The sequence below is a fragment of the Jaculus jaculus genome, chromosome 5 (genome assembly GCF_020740685.1).
Source record: "Jaculus jaculus isolate mJacJac1 chromosome 5, mJacJac1.mat.Y.cur, whole genome shotgun sequence".
NCBI lineage: Eukaryota > Metazoa > Chordata > Mammalia > Rodentia > Dipodidae > Jaculus > Jaculus jaculus.
In genome coordinates, this window is record NC_059106.1 from 49,585,434 (window position 1) to 49,604,056 (window position 18,623).

The 18,623-nt window shown below is 41.5% G+C and overlaps 1 protein-coding gene across 2 annotated transcripts in view; it reads left to right on the forward strand.

Moving 5' to 3' along the window:
* Positions 1–18,623, forward strand: part of Spen (spen family transcriptional repressor) — an 87,277-nt gene that overhangs the window by 21,094 nt on the left and 47,560 nt on the right. The window contains exons 2-3 of one of the 2 annotated variants that reach the window (XM_045148916.1): positions 218–538; positions 3,894–4,370. In XM_045148916.1, coding sequence (XP_045004851.1) covers positions 218–538; positions 3,894–4,370 — 798 coding nt within the window. Of the gene's footprint in view, positions 1–217; positions 1,774–3,893; positions 4,371–18,623 lie in introns of those variants that run through there. The other variant, XM_045148917.1, reaches the window with a different exon arrangement.

Below are 18,623 nucleotides of genomic sequence, written 5' to 3' on the forward strand. Positions count from 1 at the left end.
GCATGTGCTCCCTTGTGCATCTGGCTAACGTGGGTCCTGGGAAATCGAACCTGGCTCCTTTGGCTTTGCAGGCAAATGCCTTAACCACTAAGCCATCCCTCCAGCCCCCAAATTAGTTTTTAATAGGAGCCTTTCTTCCCTTCTTTGAAACAGGTCTCAAGAAACATTTTGAAATTTTTTTGATATACATCAATGACATTGACTTTATTTTTTTCAGATATGGCCGCGTGGAAAGTGTCAAAATTCTCCCCAAGCGGGGATCTGAAGGAGGAGTGGCTGCCTTTGTGGATTTTGTGGACATCAAAAGTGCTCAGAAAGCTCACAACTCAGTCAACAAAATGGGAGATAGAGACCTCCGAACGGATTATAATGAACCAGGCACCATTCCGAGTGCTGCTCGGGGATTGGATGATACAGTTTCCCTAACATCTCGTAGTAGAGAGGTTTCTGGGTTCAGAGGAGGTGGTGGAGGGCCTGCTTATGGTCCCCCACCATCACTTCATGCACGAGAAGGACGTTATGAGCGGAGACTTGATGGGTAAGTTCCAAGGTTTCTGTAGGCAGGTATTTTGTATTTCATGTGGTGAGAAACAGAAACTCATATTTAGGGGCCCCAGATGGATTTTAAAGTTTTGGGCATTTTCAATGTTTCCTGTTTTGGGTTGGAAACGGAAGTGATTTCTACCCCAGTGGCTGGTATCTTGTGGAATCGTAGAGGATGTGTTCTGCAGCAGATTGGATATCTACTCCTGAGATACAAAGTGGTTGAAGAGTTCCTATGGCAGCTGCATTCCTGGAGTTACCTGTCTTCTAGAATTGTATCCCTTCTTTTGGATAATCTCAAGACCGTCCTTGGATATATTCCTTCTTCCAGTTGGAGCTATTTGGCTACAGGTTTTATCTTCGGGCTATGTGGAATATTGCCGGAGTATTAGAACCTGCAGATTCTTTTAGAAGTTGAATCGTGTCTGTTGGTTTTCACTACATAAAGTCTACAAATAAATTGGATTGTCACAAAATATGTAGCAGCCCTTAATGATTCAACCATTTGGATTCTACAAACAATGCGTGAACATGGAAACGTGTGCTCGGATGAGGAAGACAAAGGCAGGGCTTGATCGTTCCATTTTGGATCTACACACTTTCTGTGTTGGAATTTACATGCCTTGATGGAATGGGGGAAATTAAGATGATGGACATTCATAAATGCTGGAATATAGCCCTCCTTTTCTAAGTGCTGGAATATGTGGGATGTCTGCTCTCAAGACTCCATTAGCCCAGGGAAGAGGATTACTATCTTACTTCTTGATTTTTTGCTGTCCTGTTAAAAGTACTTTAGTTTTGGACACCTGTTGATCAGTTGTGGATATAGCAGTCAAAATTGACTGAGCTGGATGGCTACAAAGTGAATTGGTTGCGCTCCTCACTTGTTGGAATTGTAGAAGATCTTTCCTGGCAGCTACCTGATTCATATTTAGGGCTGGAGATTTTTATGAATGTGGATCAATTTATAATTGTCTACTATCTCAAGAAAGAAGTCTGGGGGTTTGAGAGTTACAGTTTGTTTGGGACTACTTGCTTCCAGTGGAATTATTTTGTCTGGTCACTAAGATTTTTTTTTTCTTGTGGTTCATCTAAATATGATTTGACACCCTTGCCCATTAAGAAGGTGGATTACCCCTGTAAGAGGGGCCAAAATTGGGGAAGTTATGTTCACAATTCTCTCCCTAGATTTAATTGGGATTATAGGTCGTGTTTCCACAGTTGGAAAAGGTTGGTATGTCCTGACCTGTGTATATTAGCCCCTCTCCTAACCCAAGTTACACTCTTTCTGTCTTTCTTTCTTTTTCCCCACTAACTCTAGAAGTGTTTAGTGCTAATAGATGAATGAGAGACTAGCCATTAGATGTCAGCCCCACTAGCTTTTGTACCTGCCTCTGGGTCTTTACATGTATCTAGACAGTGTTAGCTGTAGCAGTACTTTTGCTTATTGCTTCTGTAGATCAGTAACAACAGCTTTCACCAATTAACTCATTTGATAGGGTGCTGCAATGAATTACTTATGAAGTCTTAAGTCTCAAAAGAAACTCTGCTACACATTGAAATATACAAATTTCAGAACTGTAGAAAAAGAATGTCATTTAATATAATTAAGAAAGAAAGACCTTGTTTGGGGTGTAGATTGTTGTGTCTGTCTTCTTTCTTTCTTTCTTTCTTTCTTTCTTTCTTTCTTTCTTTCTTTCTTTCTTTCTTTCTTTCTTTCTTTCTTTCTTTCTTCAATAACAGCAAAATAAACAAAAATGGCCTAAGGAAATAGGGTTGCTACTAAGAGAAATGCTGAGTGTAAATGACACTAGTGGAGATATTTGGAACCTAAGAATGTATTGGGAAAATGACAATTCATTTCCACGAAACTTGGCACCATATAGCCTTCATTAGAGAGATTGTAATTCTTTATTATTCATGATTCCTTAGTTCTTTTGGATACAAGATTGATCCAGAGGTGAGGTTGCAAGGAAGACAAGAGAATGGGTCTTTTAGGGACTCAAGAGCTGAGTTCTGTGCCCTGCAAAAGTAGAGAACTTAGAATTTGTTTCTGTGGTAGAATTCATATTTAATATTAACACACAATAGCATGCACATTAGTGTGCACACATTAAGTTTTACACTCTTACGCTGATGGATATATCCTACTAAGCATCCTAAGTGGACTGGGATGTGGGTTATTGGTAGAGTGCTTGTCTAACTAGCATGTATGAGGCAGTGGGCTGGATCCCAATGTAGCAGTACAAAGTTATAAATAAAGTCTTCTAATGACTAAGTACAAAGTGAATTATGAGTAGTATTTTTAAACCTTTTTTGTATATTTTAATAGCACAAGGAGATGAATAACTTACTTGTAGGAAAATTCATGTAGAATAACCTAACAATGTAATATTTTGATATTTTAACCGGTTTTAACATTCCATTTTTAAGAATATTATTTATTTGAGAGAGAGAGAGTGAGTGAGCGAGAGAAGCAGATAGAGGGAATAGGCATGTCCGGGCCTCTATCTTCAAATGAACTCTAGACATATGCACCACCTTGTGCATCTGGTTTAAATGGGTACTGGGTACTGGGGAATTGAACCTGAGTCCTTAGGCTTCACAGGCAAGCGCCTTAACCACTAAGTCATCTCTGTAGCCCAAGATTGCATTTTTATTTAAATGTAATTGTTTGGGCAATTTATGTGGTCTAGTAGTTATTTATAAGTACACAAACAGTAAAAGTTAATGAGAGCCCTGATGTAGTGTCATATGCCTGTAATCCCTGCTTTTGGGGCGCCTAAAGCAGGAGGATTGCAAGTTCAAGGATAGCCTGGGCTACATACATAACAAAAGCCTGTCTCCAAAGTGAAAAAAATTGTTAATGAGAAATGCTTGCATTTAAATGTTTTTCCTGTTCTTCCTGTTGCAGAACATGCACGGCACCAGGGCTGCAGTGTTTTCTGTTTAAGTGTAATGTGCAGTATGGCCTAAGATCAACTTAATCAGTACATAAGCTTTGCATATGTCTCTTTCATTCAGATGAAAGTAAAAGCTTCCACATTAAAATGATGGTGTATATTTTTCTTGCATACATATATTTCTCTGTATAAGCCAGAAAGCCTATAATAAATGGCCATACAGCCTGCAGAATGCTACTGAAAGCCCAGCATACAAGTAAAGCAATGATTGATCCCCAGTGAAAATAATCTTTAGAGTTGAGTATAAAGTGTTAAGCTTGTTAGTTTAAGCAGATACTATTTAGAAAGTGATCAGTTTCAAAGAATTCTGACATGGATGTTTGCATGATTTGCTTTTTAGTTCTGCTTGCTCCTTTCTGATTAAATATTTCCCCCTCCAAAATGCAGGGCTTCAGATAACAGGGAGCGTGCTTATGAACATAGTGCCTATGGACACCATGAACGGGGGACGGGAACATTTGATCGGACAAGACATTACGATCAGGATTACTATAGAGACCCTCGCGAGCGGACTTTACAGCATGGACTCTATTATGCTTCACGGAGTCGAAGTCCAAACCGCTTTGATGCTCACGACCCCCGCTATGAACCTAGGGCTCGGGAACAGTTCACACTGCCAAGTGTGGTACACAGGGACATCTACAGGGATGATATTCCCCGGGAAGTCCGAGGCAGAAGGCCAGAGCGGAATTACCAGCACAGCAGGAGTCGCTCACCACATTCATCCCAGTCTAGAAATCAGTCTCCTCAGAGACTGGCTAGCCAAGCGTCTAGACCTACCAGGTCCCCTAGTGGCAGCGGCTCAAGGAGTAGATCCTCCAGTAGTGAATCGATCAGCAGCAGCAGTAGTACCAGCAGTGACAGGTAGGTGTCCAGACAATCTGGCTTTAATATATTCTCAAATGTTCATAGATAAGTGTTAATGGTTTTTAGCAGAGTAAGTTTTCTTTAAAAAAAAAAATCTTCGGTCATATATGTAATGAATAAAGGAACTTTGATTAACATGTGGCTGTTGGCTTAATCAGAAGATGATTTGCAAATGCTGTTTATTCTCTAGATGCTCAAAGTTAAAATTAAGTCACCACAAAGAAAGAGAAAGGATGACAGAAGCTGTGACACAGAAAATGTGGTCTCTCTGAAGTTTTAATTTCTCAGAGTGTATAGTACCAGCTTATTGTGGCTGAACATTTGTAAAAGCTGTTTGGTTCAATGCATGCTGGTGAAATAATATAGTTGATACATTTATTATCAGTGACTAACTTCTGTACACATTTTAGCATAAAGAGCTAGTAGCTGTGTTTGTAAACATGAGTAGAAAGGTTTTCTTTCATTGTGATATGTTTTCCAAAGCTGAGTTAACACATTTCATTAGTTGGGATACTTTGCTTTTAAACCAAGGAATTTTAGTTTAAAGGTGAGCAATTGTAAATCAAAGGTGATCTTGAGCTGGGCATGGTGGCACAAGCCTTTAATCCCAACACTTGGGAGGCAGAGGTAGGAGGATCACCATGTGTTCGAGGTCATCCTGAGACTACATAATGTATTCCAGGTCAGCCTGAACTAGAGTATGACCCTGCCTTGAAAAAAACCAAAAGTAAAAAGAAAATGTGATCTTAACAAAGAATCTTAGAAGTTAGGCATGTGGTCACAGATCTAGGTACATGCTACTTTTTTACTTTTAGTAATCTTGGACAATTACTTATGCTATCTGGGCCTCAGCTTTCTCATCTTTTTTTTTAATTTAATTTTTTAATTTTTTTTCTAAATATTTAAGCTTTCTCATTTTGTATAAAAACCTTATTGTAGAACTAGCTGTGGTGGTGCATCCTGTGATCGCAGTCCTCAGGAGACTAAGGCAGGATTGTTTTGAGTTCAAGGCCACCCAGAACTACAGTGAGACCCTCTACTACCCCCCTCTCCCCAAGAAAGATAAACAATCGAGAGCCCTCACAAAACAAGTAACCCTTACTTACTATAAATGTTAAAATGAAAATAGCATGTTAAGTGCTTACTGTAAGCAAGTACCTTTATCTGCTCAGCCACTTCTCCAGACCCACGTGCTTACTGTAATACCCGGAAGATGTCAGATAAATTCCACTCATAAGTGGAAGCTATTATTATGACTTCAGTTGCTGCTTTGGACATTTCCTGTTTCCTTCATCTCTTAGATGTCCTAATTTTAAATTTAAAAGGTATATGTTTTAAACTTACAGGGTATACAACTTCTTTGACCTGAGTAGAAGCTCCAGATTATGTAGTATTGCTTGCTTACATTTAAAGAAAAGCAAACAGAGACAGGCCTGATAGTGCATGCCTTTAACCCCAGCACTCAGGAGGCAGAGGCAGGAGGATTGATCACCTTGAGTTCAAGGCCACCCTGAATTCACTAGAGTGAATTCCACATCAGCCTAGACTAGAGTGAAATCCTACCTCAAAAGAACCTAAAAAAAAAAAGAAAGAAAGGCCAACAGTCATGTAGTTGAATAGCTTTATTAAAGGTTTCCTAAATTTTCTAATATAAAAATACTAAAATGTGCCAGGTATGGTGTCTCATGTTTGTAATCCCAGCACTTTGGGAGGCTGAGGTAGGAGGACTGTTGTGAGTTCAAGGCCATTCTATACAACAATCATCATCATAATGATGAAGTGAAAGTCTTGTTGGCTTGTCCTTGTACTCTAGATAGAACTCAAACATTTGGGAAAATTAAACAAGTAGTTGTCTTAATAAGTCAGAGAAGTTTGTTCCAGCTTTGGAGATCTGTGACATGGATGCAAACCTTGATCATCTTGATGTCATTTGGCATATTGTGGAGATAAATGAATTCATTTGAAGACTACAAATTTATTATAAAATCCAGTTGTGTTTTACTTTTTCTTCATAGTATTGTCTAAAATCTTCAAATCTTTGGCATTTCCCTCAAATTTGCCTCCCTTAAAAGAATGTCACAATATCTTATTTGATCAAAATTTATTGCAGGGTTGGGGAGATAGGTGGTTTAGCATTTAAGGCACTTGCCTGCAAAGCCAAAGGACCCAGGTCTGATTCCCCAGTACCCACTTAAACCAGATGCGCAGGGTGGTGCTTGTGTCTGGATTTTGTTTGCAGAGGCTGGAGGCCATGGTGCACCCATTCACTCTCTCTATATATATTTCTTTCTCTCTCTCTGCCAAATAAGTGAATAATAAATAAAATGAATTGTCAGAGGCTCACTTAAAAAGAAAAAAAAAACCTATTGCAAACTAACAGCCAGAAGTGGTGGCTCATGCCTTTAATCTCAGCATTCTGGAGGTTGAGGTAGGAGGATTACCATGAGCAAGTATAGCCTGGGCTACATAGTGAGTTCTGAGTGAGACCTTGCCTTAGAAAAAAACAACTGAAAGCAGTCTTGAAATATTTTTACCCCCAAGTTTTACAGCACCTTGCCTTACTAAAAAGAAACAGAAAAAAAAAAAAAAACTTTATTGAAAAGCACTGTGTGTTGGCAATGTGGGTGTCAGAGGATAATCAATGAAATAAGGCCTTCAGGGTGACTTTATTCTCTGGATAGGTGTTACAGTAATTTGGGGTCTGGCCTTCAGAATAGTAGACTCAAAAGATTATACTCAGAAATGATCTGATGAATTAATCCTTGCTGGCCAACTTTAAAAGCAGGTCTATGCTCTGTTTAAACTTCTGGAAGAGGACACACCTAGGAAACATAACTGGGCACCGAATTTCAATGAAAAGTGGGTGAGCAAGAAGATGTTAGCAGTTACTGTATCAGTAACTGCATCTAGATTTGTCCTCTTACACCAAAGGACACATAAAATAGAAGTTTAGAAAGCCATGCCTATTTTTACTTTTTATTTTTTTTTATTTTTTTAATTAATTTATTTATTTGAGAGCGACAGACACAGAGAGAAAGACAGATAGAGGGAGAGAGAGAGAATGGGGGCGCCAGGGATTCCAGCCTCTGCAAACGAACTCCAGACGCATGCGCCCCGTTGCGCATCTGGCTAACGTGGGACCTGGGGAACCGAGCCTCGAACCGGGGTCCTTAGGCTTCACAGGCAAGCGCTTAACCGCTAAGCCATCTCTCCAGCCCTTACTTTTTATTTTTAAGGTAAAATCTCACTCTAGCTCAGGCTGACCTGGAACTCACCCTGTACTCGCAGGCTGGCCTTGGACTTCCAGTGATCTTCCTACCTCTGCCTCCCGAGTGCTTAGATTAAAGGCCTGTGCCACCACACTTGGCCAGTGTTTTATATTTAAGCCAACTCCCTAGCCCTTCTCTCCCTCCCTTCTTCCTCCCCTTCTCTCTCCCTCCCTCCCTCCCTCTCTCTTTTGAGGTAGGGCTTTGTTATAAGCCCAGGCTGACCTGGAATTCACTATGTAGTCTCAGGGTGGCCTCGAACTCATGGCGGTCCTCCTACCTCTGCCTCCCCAGTGCTGGGATTAAAGAGGTTCACCACCATGACTGGTTTATATTTAAGTTTTTATCAGTGTTAAGGGGCCTGTGTTTCTTCCCTCTGATTTGCATTGTTGAACCATATCTGACAAGGAGATGAGATTACTAAAATCTGCTGCTTCCCTTGGACCTGAGGAACAAACAGGCCAGTTTTTGCTGTGCCCCTCCCCCCATTTCTTTCTTTAATTTTTTTTTTTTTTTTTTGAGGTAGGGTCTCACTGTGGTCCAGGCTGAACTGGAATTAATTAACTATGTAATCTCAGGGTGGCCTCAAATATACCCCGTGATCCTCCTACCTCTGCCTCCCCAGCTCTTTAATTTTAAAAAATATTTTAATTTTATTTCTTTATGTAAGAGATAGAGAAAGAGAATGAATGAGAATGGGCGCACCAGGGCCCTCTGTTGTGCAAATGAACTCTAGATGCATGTTCCACCTTGTGCATCTGCCATAGTGGGTCCTAGCGAATTGAACCTGGCTCCTTTTGCTTTGCAGACAAGCATCTTAACTGCTAAGCCATCTCTCCAGTCCTCTTTAATTTTTTTTTTTTCGAGGTAGGGTCTCACTCTAGCCCAGGCTGACCTGGAATTCACTATGGAGTCTCAGGGTGGTCTCGAACTCACAGCGATCCTCCTACCTCTGCCTCCTGAGTGGTGGATTAAAGGCATGCGCCACCATGCCTGGCTGATTTTTTTTTGTTGTTGTTGCTTTCAAGGTAGTATGTCTCACTCTAGCTCAGGTTGACCTGGAATTCACTATGTGAGTGGCCTGGAACTCATAGCGATCCTCTTACCTCTGCCTCCCAAGCACTAGGATTAAAGTTTCCTCTTTAATTTTTAAAAAATTATTTATTATTTATTTATTTTTGGGAAGAGAGAAAGAAGGGGAGAGAGAGAGAAAGAGAGATAGATAGACACACTATGTGGGTGCTCAGGGCCTTCAGCCACTGCAAACAAACTCCAGCTGGCCTCGCAGCCATCCTCCTATCTCTGCCTCCCGAGTGCTGGAATTAAAGGCATGCACCACCATGCCCTACTCAAAAATTCCTTTTTTCTTTTTTAATATATCTTTTTTAATTTATTTGAGAAGGGAAAGAGGGAGACAGAAAGAATAGACACACCAGGGCCTCCAGCCACTGCAGGTGAACTCCAGATGCATGCGCCCCCCTTATGCATCTGGCTTACATGGGTCCTGGAGAATTCAACTGGATCCTTTATTTTTTATTTTAATTTTTTAAAATTATTTTTATTAACAACTTCCTTGATTATAAATAATATCCTATGGTAATGCTTTGCCTCCCCCCACTTTCCCCTTTGAAACTCCATTCTCCATCATATCCCCTCCTCCATTCAGTCAGTCTCCCTTTTATTTTGATGTCATGATCTTTTCCTCCTATTATGATGGTATTGTGTAGGTAGTGTCAGGCACTGTGAGGTCATGGATATCCAAGCCATTTTGTATCTGGAGGAGCACATTGTAAGGAGTCCTACCCTTCCTTTGGCTTTACATTCTTTCTGCCACCTCTTCTGCAATGGACCCTGAGCCTGGGAAGGTATAATAGAGATAGTGCAGTGCTGAGCACTCCTGTCACTTCTTCCCAGCACCATGATGCCTTCTGAGTCATTCCAAGGTCACTGCCATCTGAAAAGAGAAAGTTCTCTACCAAAAGTGAGAATAGAATTAATATATAGGTATGAATATTAAGAGAAGTGCTTACTGGGCAGTCAGATGAGCATAGTGTATACTTTTAGCCAGACAGCAGCAGAGGTTACACCCCTAGGGCTCATCACTATCCCTGTTGTAGGTTTTCAGTGACAGGGATGCCTTCTTTCCCATGGAGTGGGCCTCTGGTCCAATTATCTAAGGCTTGCAGTGTCCACTGTTGAATATCTTCACTGACGATTTCTCCAACCAGGATACTTTGGTTTTGCAGGCAAACACCTTAACTGCTAAGCCATCTCTCCTGCCCTCAAAGCACCCCCCCCCCCCCCGCCAGGTAGGGTCTCACTCTAGCCCAGGCTGACCTGGAATTTACTATGTAGTCTCAGGGTGGCCTTGAACTCACAGCGATCCTCCTACCTCTGCCTCTTGAGTGCTGGGATTAAAGGTGTGCACCACTACGCCCAGTTCAAAAGTTCTTTTTTGTTTGTTTTTTACCCCTAGGGTTTTTTTTTTTAAATTTTTATTAACATTTTCCATGATTATAAAATATACCCCATGGTAATTCCCTCCCTCCCCACCCCCACACTTTCCCATTTGAAATTCCATTCTCCATCATATTACCTCCCCATTACCAAAAGTTCTTTTTAAAAGTTGTTTAAAATTTACACTTGTATAATGAATACAATACAGCTTGGCTGTACAGTGGAAGAAAGTATCTCTTCCATCTCTTTGGGAAATTAATAGCCTTCAATTCTCTTTAATTGTTACAGCTTTGGTGAAACGATTTGTAGCAGTGCATTTCAAATGAGTAAACATAGGATTAATAAGTCTGGTTGTGAAGTCCTTATGAATGACACACCTACTGTTTCTGCACAGCTATTCATACATAGCATATCATTGGTGATAAATGGGGCTGCTTGGCATCAGCTTTCCTGTGTACCCTGTGTGTGCTGTGTAGGAAGGACATTTAATGAGTTATTTTTCCTTTTACAGAACTCTTTTAAAGCAATAAATTCCATGAAAGCATTTGTTGCTTAATTATTATTTTTTAATGTAGTGTCTTGGTCTAGCCCAGGCTGACATGGGATTCACTATGTAATCTCAGGGTGGCCTTGAACTCACAGTAATCCTTCTACTTCTGCTTCCCGAGTGCTTGGATTTAAGGCATGCACCATCATGGCCGGCTATTTTTTTGAGGCAGAGTCTCACTTTAGTCCAGGCTAACCTAGAACTTTCTCTGTAGCTCTCTGCTGACCTCTCATTCATGGTGATACTCCTACCCCAACCTTCCTAATGCTAGTATTAAAAGGTATGTAACTTGACTTTTTTTTGTTGTTAGTTTGAGGCAAGGTCTTATATAGCCCAGATTGACCTTGAACTTGTTATTACCTGAGGATGACCTCGAGCAATTTTTTTTCCTGTGTATGTATGTATGGGTATGCATGTATGTGGGAGTCATTGGATGTCTTCCTCAGTTGCTCTTTACTTTTTTTTTTTTTTTTTTTTGGTTTTTCGAGGCAGGGTCTCACTCTAGTCCAGGCTGACCTGGAATTCACTGTGTAGTCTCAGGGTGGCCTCAAACTCACGGCGATCATCTTACCTCTGCCTCCTGAGTGCTGGTATTAAAGGCATGTACCACCAGCCCGGCTCACTCTTTACCTTTTTATTACTGAGGCAGGGTCTCTTCATTTGAACCCAGAGCTCACAGATTGGGTTAACCAGTTTGTCCAAGGGATCCCTTGTCTCTGCCTCCCAAAGCACTGGATTGCAAGTGGCTGCCAAGCTCAGTAGGATGCTGGGAATCCTAACTCTGGTTATAAATACTGGCAGGTGATTGGGAAGCAAGGGTATATTTTGCCTTTAGTTTCTAGAGGAAGCTTTATTGTGGCAGGGGAAAGATGGTAGAGCAGAGGCTCAGAATCACTTCTTGCTATAGCAGCAGGCAGAAAGCTGTAAGACAGTGAGCTCAAGAGGCCCTGGCATACTAATTCCCTTTCTCTCTCAAATACATTTTTTTAGTATATTATATTTTATCTTTTTGGGTTTTCAGGGTAGGTTCTCACTCTAGCCAGGCTGACCTGGAATTCACTATGTAGTCTCAGAGTGGACTGGAACTCATGGTGATCTTACCTCTGCCTCCCAAGTGCTGGATTAAAGGCATGTGCCACCACGCCCATCCATCCATCCATCCATCCATCCATCCATCCATCCATCCATCCATCTATCCATCATCTATTTATTTATTAGAAAGAGAGAAAAAGAGAGAGAGAATGGGTGGTGCATACATCTGGGATTTGCTTGTAGTGGCTAGAGGCTCTGGCCTGCCCATTCTCTCTTCTTCCCTCTTCATCCCTCCCTTCCTCAAAACCACAAGGGCTGGAAAGATGCTTAATGGTTAAGGTGCTTGCCTATAAAGCCAAAGGACCCAGATTCAAACCCTCAGTCAGGATCCATATAAGCTAGACACACAAGGTAGCACATTCATCTGGAGTTCAGTTGTAGCGCCTGGAGGCCCTGGCACTGCGCACATGCTCGTGCTTGTTCTCTCTCACAGACCAAAGAAAAAAGTTGTGAGCAGGTGGGTGGTGCATGCCTATAATCCCAATACCCTCGAAGCAGAGATAGGAGGATCCATGATTTTGAGACCAGCCTGGAACTAGTGAGACTCTACCTCAGAAAACAAACAAAAAAAAATTTTTTTGTTGTTTTTTTGAGGTAGGGTCTCACTCTGGTCCAGGCTGACCTGGAATTAACTCTGTCATCTCAGGGTGGCCTTGAACTCATGGCAATCCTCCTACCTCTGCCTCCTGAGTGCTGGGATTAAAGGCGTGCGCCACCACGCCTGGCACAATTTTTTTTTTTTTTTTTTAATGTGAGAAAGATACCTGTGTTGAGACCATTAAAAACAAACTACTTGGGCTGGAGGGATGACTTAGCGATTAAGGCTTTTGCCTGCAAAGCCAAAGGACTCATCCTCCCCTTCTCTCTGTCAAATAAATAAAAATTAAGGAAAAAAAAAGAAAAACAAACAAAGTGCTTGTGCTTGTTGGAATATACAGAGAAGGTTAGTATGGCCCCCAGGCAAGGATTACATGCAAATTCATAAAGTATTCCACTTTTCAAAAATTTTTATTTATTTATTTATTTGACACAGAGAGAGAGAGAGCATGAATGAATGGGCACGCCAGGGCCTCCAGCCACTGCAAAAGAACTCCAGACACATGCGCCGCCCCCCCCCCACTTTGTGTATCTGGCTAATATGGGTCCTAGGGACTCAAACCTTTGTCCTTTGGCTTTGCAGGCAAACGCCTTAATTGCTAAGCCATCCCTCCAGCCTAGCATTCCACTTTTAAAGACAACAGGAAAACTACTTGTCAACTACAAAAAGAAAAAAAAATATATATTAACATGGATTTCCATGATTGTGTGTGTGTATACTTATTTAAATTGTATCTCTCTCTCTCTCTCTCTCTCTCTCTCTCTCTCTCTCTCTGTGTGTGTGTGTGTGTGTGTGTGTGTGTGTGTGTGTGTGTGTGTGTGTTTTGAGGTAGGGTCTCACTTTAGCCAGGCTGACCTCAAATTCACAGCAATACTCCCACCTTAGCCTTCTGAGTGCTGGGAATAAAGGTGTGAGTCACCCTTCCAGGCTTATTATATATTGTGGGTTTTTTGGAATAGCCAATGTATGTTTTGGGGGCACTCAATGGATTTTCAGGAAGGAAGGATAAAGGCTTAGAGGATTCTTCCTCCTCATCCCATTCTAGGGTCTCACTCTAGCCCAGGCTGACCTAGAACTCACTTTGTTGTCCCAGGCTAGCCTAAAACTCACACTGATCCTCCTACCTCTGCCTCCCAAGTATTTGCTGGGTTAAAAGATGTATGCCACCAGACCCGGCTAGAGAATTACTTTTATTTAGAACGGCCAGTATCAAAAACCAAAAACATTTTTTGGTGTGCTCAGTATTGAACCTGGAGCCTTTCATGTGTTCTTCACTGAGCTCTACTCATAGCCCAATAAATGTTCTGAAGAGGCCGGGCGTGGTGGTGCATACCTTTAATCCCAGCACTTGGGAGGCAGAGGTAGGAGGATCACCATAAGTTTGAGGCTACCCTAAGACTAAACAGTGAAGTCCAGGTCAGCCTGGGCTAGAGTGAGACTCTACCTCAAAAGAACAAAAACAAAAACAAAAAGTTCTGAAGAGGACCTATAAACCTACACTGTTTTCCTCCCTTCCTTACTAACATGCTTCATGAATTTACATGTCTTCTTTGCACTGGGGATAGGCGGGGTCTGTTCTGTTTTGTTACAGTTTTAGTATATGTATTGCCCAGTGAACACAAGAGGGATATTTCCTACTTTGTCTTGTGCCCCTCCCCCTTTTTTTCACCTAGAATGCAAATAATTTTGTCTTTTTATCCTAACTAAATTACTACATATTGGATTTCACATAGCTGATTTGTTTTTGGTCTGTTTTTCTTTCTTCCTTTTTCACGTTTTAAAATACAGATTGAAGTTGGTTTTTTTGTTTTAAAAATTCAAAGCACAAATCAAAACTATCCTTTTTCACGTCCACCTGCACTACAAATACTTCTTAGTTTAAGGCTCTTTTTGTACTGTATCAAGCTTATGGAGGAAAGGTACCCCAAATCTCCTCCAGTCTTGAAAGGGTCAGAATGTGTCAGTGAAAATCTGTGATAGGAGTAAAAAATGTATTCTGATATCTTTGGACCTTTCTAGCTGTTAATGAAATTCTCAGCTTGAAATTTCCAACTGTTACTTTAGGAAGAGCCAGGTGATTTTTTTTTTATATAAATGTATATTTATTTATTTGAGAGACGTGGGGTTAGGGCAGATAGAGAGAAAGAGAGAATGGGTGTGCCAGGGCCCCTAGCCACTGCAAACAAACTCAACATATGTGCCTCCTTGTGCAGCTGGTTTACATGGGTCCTGGGGAGTTGAACTTTGGTCCATAGGCATCACAGGCAAACACCTTAACCGCTAAGCCATTTCCCCAGTCTCCAGTTGATGGTTTTATTGACTGTAACAAAACATTCCATACCCTCAAATTTGTGGCGCGTGAATACTTTGGAAAACTCTTCTACTTAGAGGGTGATGCATTGCCAGAACAAGAGAGAATAGCATTAGTGTCTGTAATCTTTGAGAAACAATAGATAGGTCTGTGTCTTAAAATGTTGCTGGGCGTGGTGGTGCACGCCTTTAATCCCAGCATTCGGGAGGCAGAGGTAGGAGGATTGCCGTGAGTTCAAGGCCACCCTGAGACGCCATAGTGAATTCCAGGTCAGCCTGGGCTAGAGTAAGACCCTACCTCGAAACCCCCCCCAAAAAAAAAAAGCTTTTTTTTTTTTCCTCCCCTTCAGAAGTATTTGCTCATTCCCTGCAGTCATTAATGCAGTTTTTAGGGCTTTGTTAAGCTTGCTATTAGTGTTTAGCAAATGTCTTCTTTGGCAAGAAATAACAGTTTTTCCCCCATTCTCATCAGTAGCAAACTGCAGAGGTCATTGGAGAAGCCCTGTTTTCCAAATGTTCTTTCTGTCTGCTGCAGTGTGCTTTCTTGTGCAACACTGTACACACAACCTTGTCTGTGGGGTTATAAAGGCTGGGCAAGCCTTTCTTGTGCTAAATACGGAAAATTGCTTGCTAATTACACTGGTGGGTCTCTTTCCCCTTGTGGATGTCTATAAACAGGCCTTTCCTTTCTGGCTTTCCAGAAATACTGGCTAGTGTTGCATTGCAGCAAGGCTATTTTTCCTTTCTTTATTTTATATTTTTTAAATATTATTTATTTATATGCAAGCAGAGAGAGAAGAGAGACAGAATGGGTATGCCTGGGCTTCTAGCTACTACAGACATGTGCCACTTTATACATCTAGCTTTATGTGGGTACTGTGGAATTGAACCTGGGTGGTTAGGCTTTGCAGTCAAGCACCTTAACCACTGAGCAGTCTTCTCAGCCCCCTTTCTTTTTCAAGTGGTAGGGTTGGTATCTGATGCTATGGTCCTATGTGAATAGGTCTAACATCCTGGAAACAGGTCTGCTGGGCTTACCGCTTACCCATGTTTGCTCTGCTGCTAAAGAACCCAGAACAGGTAGACCAGAGAGGGGAGCATTCAAACCAGAACCTGAACCCACTTCCACTGGGCAGCAGGTATCTGAATGTCATGGGGGAAGCCAGGAGCTGCATGTTTGTAACTGAACCAGCCTAAACTGGAATCGTCCAGTTTGACTTGGCTGCTTGCCACCTCTAGGAGGCTTCCTTGTTTTGCCAGTGGTTCTGGTGTGTTCAGATGTGGCTCAGCTCCTGGCCCCATGACTGGGCCCTGGGAGGAGGGCCTACCCTGCACGGTGAGCTTACCCAGCTGCCTCCCAATTTGGTGCTCCTGTGAGGGAGGAGGTTCAGCTTCCAGGTAAAACCTCTCAGACTAGAAGCTGGTGGTGGCTGTTTTTCCTTTGCTTGTCTTCTACTACCCCCAGAAGCTAAAGTCTGAGCCACAACATGATTATCAGGGAGCTTATTGCTAAAGTTTTTGGCAACTTTGCTTTTAGTCAGGTTAGTGTCTCTCTTTTCCTTCTTTCTGTTTGGGGTTTGCTGGAGTTAATTTTGGATTTCTTTTTTTAAAATTTTAATTATATTTTAAATTTTTCTAGATAGGGTCTCACTGTAGCCCAGCTGTCCTCAAACTCACAGCAATCCTCCTACTTTTGCCTCTCAAGTGCTGTGATTAAAGGTATACATGTCCAGTTTATTTATTTATCTATTTATTCGAGGTAGGATTTTACTTTAGCCCCGGCTGACCTAGAATTCACTGTGTAGTCTCAGGATGGCCTTGAACTCACGGTGATCCTCCCACCTCTGCCTCCCTAGTGGTGGGATTAAAGGCATGTACCACCATGCCTGGCTCCTTTTAACATTCTTAAATAATTTAATAAGATAATTCAGCAGATTAAAGATCTAAAAAATAAGTTTTAAAATGAAAAATGACAAGCCAAATTGTATTTTTGTAAAAGTTTGAGTAGCCTGGCAAAGTGACATACATCTTTAATTCCCCTAAATTCAGTCCCTAGTACTGTGGGTGGGGAGAAAGGGTGAATTTTATTTTTTGCATTGCTGGGGTTCTTTACCAGACTGGGCAAATGCTCTACCATACCAGGCATCAGTTCCTTTCATTATTTTTTTAGTTTATTATTTAGTGAGCTTTCATTTTTCCAGCAGTTATATGATAAAGTAGATCCATATTCCTTTTACCTAGTCAATGATCACAAGGCTAAAGATAGTAATTGCAGCTGTAATTGTATTCTGAAGAATTAACTTGTTCTTAACCTATGAGCTAGCTAACCACAAGCCACGTATTCAGCTCAGTTTTAAACATTTTCTGCTAAAAATAAGGTGCTCTTTAGAAATAGTCTTTGGGCTGAGATGTAGTTCATGGTGCAGTACTTGATATTTACCTACTATGTACTACGTTCTGAGATCCACCCCTGCCCCAGCACCAGTTAAAACAAAACAAAACACCAGGAAAGCAAATGGTATTGTTACTACTGTTTGCTTATCAGCAAAAAAAAAAAAAAAAAAAAAAAAAGGTGGGTTTAGTAAGAATCATGAGGTTATTGTTTTCCTTCTGCCTCCAATTTTGCCTCAGGAGAGTCAGCTAGGCACCCTGGTTTAATGGAGCTCACCATCATCCTCTCCATAGATTTTCAGCGTGTGTGATTTCTGGTGATAGAAGAAATGAGTTATACTAAACAGCTGAAGTTAAAATATTGGTTCCCTAATAAATAATTTTTACTCTAATATGCCAATTGTCAGTAATCTCTTGAATTTAGAGCTTAGAGAACTCCTCATTAAGTTGCTCTCCAGGGCTTTATTGATTGGTTATACAGTTGACAGCTGCAGTGTGTTCCCCAGATCCTGTGTAATAGTTGCACAGTCACCAGTTAGAGCTGACTCAGCCCAGTGTGACATCATCTCTGAGGAAGTTTACCTGGGCAGCAGGTTGTGAGACCCTTGCCTCAGAAGTCTAACACTATGAAGAAAAGCTGGAGGCAGCGTTATACAGTCCTGCTTTGAACTCTCACCTTTCCTTAGGAAACAGAATGACTGCTGACTGCTTTACTTTCTTTGTAGGTTGTCTGTGTGAAGGAGGTGAAAACTCAGCACTTTAGCCATTTTCTAGTTCCCAGTCCTGTGGCATTAAGTACATTCATGTTACTGTACAAGCCAGCACATGACCATTTTCAGAACTAATTTATCTTCCCAAACAGAAATTTTGAGCCCACTGATAAACACCTACCAGTCCCCTTCCTTTCTCTTGTTCCTGGACACCATCATTCTACTTTTGATCTACGAATTTGATCACCCTTAGGACCCAATATGCAATCATAAATGGATTTTGGTGTCTAATTTATTTCATCTAGCACATTATCTTCAGGTAAAATGTATCAGGCCACACTCATTTCCTTTGTTTTTTTTTTTTTTTTTCCCCAAGGTAGGGTCTCGCTCTAGCCCAGGCTGACCTGGAATTCATTCTGTAGTCTCAGGGTGGCCTTGAACTCTTGGCGATCCGATCCTCCTACCTCTGCCTCCCAAGTGCTAGGATTAAAGGCATGCACCACCATACCCAGCTTCTTCTTTCTCTTCTTTCTCCTTCCTCCTTTTTTTGGCTAACTTTTTTGTTTGTTTGTTTTGTTTTTTGAGGTAGGGTTTAACTCTAGCCCAGGCTGACCTGGAATCCACTATGGAGTCTCAGGGTGGCCTCGAACTCATAGCAATCCTCCTACCTCTGCTTCCCGACTGCTGGGATTAAAGGTGTGTGCCACCACACCTGGCTTTTTTTTGGCTAACTTTTTATTGACAACCTCCCTACACATAGACAACATATGATCCTATATAGTCTCCTCCTACCACCCTCCCCTCCTCCCCCTCCTGAATCCCCCCTCCACTGAATTCCTTTCCAACTAGCCTATCATCTATTTTGATGTTGTCCTTTTT